This window comes from Gastrolobium bilobum, unplaced genomic scaffold, assembly GCF_033153095.1.
Source record: "Gastrolobium bilobum isolate Gb01-03AN ecotype WA unplaced genomic scaffold, APGP_CSIRO_Gbil_v1 utg2155, whole genome shotgun sequence".
Lineage (NCBI taxonomy): Eukaryota > Viridiplantae > Streptophyta > Magnoliopsida > Fabales > Fabaceae > Gastrolobium > Gastrolobium bilobum.
Window position 1 is genome coordinate 223781 of NW_026898746.1, and position 5205 is coordinate 228985.

At 34.7% G+C, this 5205-nt stretch overlaps 1 protein-coding gene across 1 annotated transcript; it reads left to right on the forward strand.

Moving 5' to 3' along the window:
- The first annotated feature begins 4524 nt into the window (after positions 1-4524).
- LOC133283809 (calcium-binding protein KRP1-like) lies at positions 4525-5205 on the forward strand. Its single transcript, XM_061480720.1, has one exon. It carries the CDS (start codon positions 4690-4692, stop codon positions 5038-5040), a length of 351 nt encoding a protein of 116 aa, XP_061336704.1. The 5' UTR covers positions 4525-4689; the 3' UTR covers positions 5041-5205.

Genomic DNA, 5205 nt, shown 5'->3' on the forward strand with positions numbered 1-5205 from the left:
GAGGGTAATGGTTCTTATATCCTTCGAGAAGACCAAATCTTTCGTACATCTGTCCAAAATAAGCAAAATAATTGGGACAGAAATGGAACAAAAATAAAAGTTTGGGTTTAAATAAGAAAAAAAATTTGAAAATTGATGTAGCCAAGTGGGTATATCCAATGTATAGAAAAAAATTTCTGACACAACAAATAGATGGGGCCATACTAAATATATAGGGCCCACTTGCTTGTTGTGTCAACGGGATAAGAAATTTTTTCGTAAGTACTATGGTGGGTAGACAAGGACACCCACAAAGTTGCAACATTTTTTTAAAAAAAATTGTATGAATGCCACGTGTGTCAAAAAATTTACCAAGTTACCATGCTTCCAAACTCGTTACAATTGTCAGCGAGTTTGGTTATGCTACATGTAGGGGTGATAAACAAATCAAGAGTCTTTGATCCGGCTCGTGAAGGCTTGAACTTACATATCTGAAATTGGATGTTGGAATCAAGTTTGGACTTGTATCAAAGCTCGTTTAATGAAAAGGTCTCAAACTCCAATTCAAAAATTCGGCCCTAAGCCTTTCACGCTAACCTAGTATACTATATTTATTTTTATTTTTTATTTTTTATTTTTTATATTACTCATAATAGCTCTCCCTCTCTCTCCTCTACCCATTCCACCCTATTTTATTAGTTAAATAGACTTTTTGAATGATTTTATTCTATATTATGCTGTTTGGATATATATATATATATATATATATATATATATATATATATATATATATATTGAATTTATGAATCTTTGTGGAATTATTAATGTTGTTTATCATATATTTTGTTTGGATAAATTTTTGTTGTCTTATTTTGTTTTAACATGCTAACAGGCTAAATCAAGCTTTTATTTTTTGTAAATATGTCAAACCACAAATAAATAATTATATTCATAATAGGTAACAGGCTAGGCCAAACTGACATATTTAAATACAGGCATAGCCTTTTAAGACAAAAATCCGACTCGACTTGGCCCGTTAACACCCCTAGCCACGTGACATATTTCCTAAGGGCACTAAATTCCTTGCCAGTTGCAGCGAGTACAGTCTTTTCCTATAAAAATGGATCATGTGTCACGAAATCATAGGCTACAAAAGTTGTTGTCAATGGTGGCGAGTTTAGACAACGACTTTTGTAGCCTATGATTTCGTGACAAGAGAGATAAAATTTAGAAAATTTTATCGTAAAATTTTAGAATGTCATAATTTTTTATTCGGATGTCCGAATTAGGTGATATTTTTCTTTTTTTGATTTTACGTAACTTTTCGAGATCTCAAAAAGTTATGTGGATTTAAATTTTTTTTTTCCTAATTCATAAAGTTATGACTTTCCAAAAATGAGTTAACTTATTTTGCCACGTGGCAGTCTATATTCACTCCATTAGCAACGAGTTTGATAGCCTAAGACAATGTGCCACGTGGCATAACCAAACTCGCTGACAAATATAATGAATTTGGAAGCGTGGTAGTTTAGCAAAAAAAATTGCCCGCTTGGAATTTCAACAAATATTTTTTAAAAAAAAAAAATTGTTTCGCATTGATCCATTCCCGAATATGTGGCTATCCAAATAATTTATTTCTGTATTTAAGTTTTGACTTTCTTTTAAGTGTTTTTTTTTTTGGGTAAGCTAGGGGGAAACCCACAGCACAAAAATAAAATTACATAATAGAAATAATCAACAGACGAGATTATTTCAGCTCTTGAAAGCTTTTGTTTGCAAATTGAGTTCCATTATCTGTAACAATCTCGACCGGGATACCAAATCTACAGACGAGATTCCTTTCAAAGAATCTTCGTATTCGAGCCGAGGTGATAGTAGTTGTTGGCTCGACTTCTATCCATTTTTGTGAAATAATCAACAGCTACAATTAACCATCGTAGTTTCCCTTTAGCTGCCGGGAATGGACATAGCAATTCCATCCCTCATTTAAAGAATGTCTAAGGAGTTGTGATAATGTTTAACTCCTCTGGGGGAGCTAAGAGATTTTTGTCATGCTTTTGATATCGATCATGTTTCCTGACATGCTCCTTTACATCTCCATCCATTGACGGCCAATAATATCCAGCTCAGAGGGATTTACCGGCTAAAGCCTTGACTCTTATGTGTTGGCCATTAATTCTTTCATGAATCTCGGACAAAACATATTCAACCTCATATGAGTTTAGACACTTCAACAAGGGTGAGTGTAATCATTTCTTATAGAGTTGACCTTCGTTCACAGTATATGTAGTTGCATCTCAGATTAATTTCCTACTTTCATTTCTTTCTAGGGGTAGTATGCTTTTTTCCAAATAGGCCACGATTGGTGATCTTCAATCTTCCACATCTGTGATCATTATTATGTAAGTCAGCTCTAGAATATTTTGTTATATTATTGTTCTATGGCGACCCATATTTTTGTGCTTACTAGCTTTGATAAGATGTCAGCTCTACTGTTTTCGCTTATGGGAATATGACTGACCTCTGCTTCTTGAAATTCAGCCACAAACTGTTTGGCTGTATTCAAGTATTTTGCCATCAATGGCCCCTTTGTTTGATAACTACCACCAACGTGCGATGTGACTAGCTGTGAATCACTGAAAACTTGAATTTTCTTTGCTCCCAATTCTTTTGCTTGTTGGAGCCCAACAATGAAAGCCTTATATTCGACTTGGTTTTTGGAGGTTGGGAAGTTCAGGTGAAGAGAATGCTCCACTGATACCCCTTATGGGTTTTCAATAATGTTCTGTCCAAATGACCGAAGTGTCTAACCAAGGGCTAGTAGATCAATCTATGATCAAGTATTCTCTTCAGGTATCTATGAATTAGATAACTTATGGTAACAAATCATTGTACACAACTATAATGGCGTTAACCAAATGGGTTGTATGTACACAGTAACAACATAACAATTAAAGAGAGAGATTATCCCATATCTATTAGCTTTATCTCCTATTTATAGGATTTTTACATATTGGTATATGAGTTCTGAGCCTTTTATTCATAAGTCCAATTATTCTTTTGCACAACTATCATGTGATTGTCCTTTGTTGGGATTTTAGATATATAGGCCTTATGTAGGTCCGTTTCTTATTTTGAATTTTGGATATTATAAAACTTTGTTTTTATTCCCTTATTAAGGCACTATAATGAATGATTATCAACAAAATTTAAAGTTTGAATTGTAATTTTCTTTGTCCATGTGTATAGCCAAAATATGAAATTATAATTCTTTTCAATATATTTTAAATACATGTAATGAATTAAAAAGATGAAATATTAAAAATATGTATACTCCCCGGTTCGAGAATAGATTCTACCATCGAAAAAGATTATACAATAAGTAGAATTTATTTAATACGAATTTTAACTTTAATTGACTAGGTTTCAATAAAGCATATTCTTTAATTATCAATAAGTAAGGTGCAATTTATTGTTTAATGATCTAGTTTTGATTTTGGTAAATCATGTTATTTAATTATCAATAGTACAATATATTTATATGAGATATCAAAACAAATTTGATATAGGAGGACAATTTCAAAGAATTGGGGTATTCTCAATAAAGGACGATTTCACCAATAGTGATATTGATACTTTATTGTGATATTGGCCTTAATAGTATTGGGTTCCAGGTGACTATACAATTGTGGGATGCTTTACTGTGAGTCTGTGACATATAACTTGGCTATATATCGGAACAGTGACGATTCTGTCACTGTTTATCAACTTTTTTACTTAAATGTCACGCGGACAGTGTTATTTTTCAATCTGCCACGGGGCAAGTTCGCTTCTGACACAAGCGACCTCGGTTTGCTGATGTGTCAGCCTCCTGGTGGTGTCAGAGTTCGCTTCTGTCACAGGCGACCTCGGTTCCAACAATATTTTAACCAAGTTCGCCTACATGGTAGGCGAACTTCATTTTTTTTAATTTTTTTTTAAATTTAATACTTGTTATCCACTAAAAATGTGACACGTCAGCAAACCGAGGTCGCTTGTGTCAGAAGCAAACTTGTCCCCGTGGCAGATTGGAAAATAACATTATTCGCGTGGCATTTAGGTAAAAAAGTTGGTGAACATTGACATTTTACAATCAGTGCCTTCCTTAGTACAGTCATTCAATTTACTCATTTAAGAACAAATCAATTAAATTAGTTGAATGTGATTTTTTCACAAAGGTTGCTACATCAATATGATTGTAGGATTTTTTTTTTTTTTTGAGTATTAGGGTGGATAAGTGGCTATCTAAAAAAATAAAAATAAAAAAGATAACAAAAAAGACCGTTCATTAAAAAATTCTCAGCTGGTCCACTGAATTTGCCTGCCTGTAGCCCATTCGAACTTGGAAACTTCTGAAGAGACAACCAAAACTCAAAAAGTATTTCCATTTTCCACATATCCTCGTGGACGGTTTTACCCCTGAACGACCTTCTGCGAAAGCCATAGGCAACTCCAATCCAACATACCCAGTGACCGACCTTCTTCCTCATCTCTAACTACTTAGTTGTCTTCTATCAATGCCCTCTCTTTCTTGGAAATAACCACCCAATAATCCCTCTCCTTTTCCCACTCTATACATACCACATTTCCTTCTTCATTCACACCCTCTCACCCATCCTCTCTTAATCTCTCTCTCTCTCTCTCTCTAGTCTCTTGCTTCATCCATTCACCATGGCATCACAAAACCCAGAACCCCATTTCCATGATTACTTGCCTTTCATGGCCAACAAGCTCGGTGGTGACGGCCTCATAGACGAGCTCTGTAATGGGTTCAACCTTTTGAAGGATTCTGATAAAGGGGTCATCACTTTTGACAGCCTCAAGAGAAATTCCGCTTTGCTGGGCCTCAACGGCTTCACTGATGAGGATCTTCGCTCTATGCTTAGGCAAGGTGACTTTGATGGCGATGGTGCGCTCAATCAGTTGGAGTTCTGTGTCTTGATGTTTAGGTTGAGCCCTGAACTTATGGAGGGCTCTAAGTTGTGGTTAGAGGAAGTCCTTCAACAAGAACTTAGAGATTAGTATTCTTGATTTTATTATCTTTTTTTTTTTGTTTTGTGTTTCTTTTCTTCCTCGTTGATTGGTCACTTTTGGAAATTGTCCCATTTGTATCATGTGACTTGTGAGGATGAAAAGAGAAAGAAATGAAATAGCATTTCACATTTCTTCGATGTATATATTCCTCTG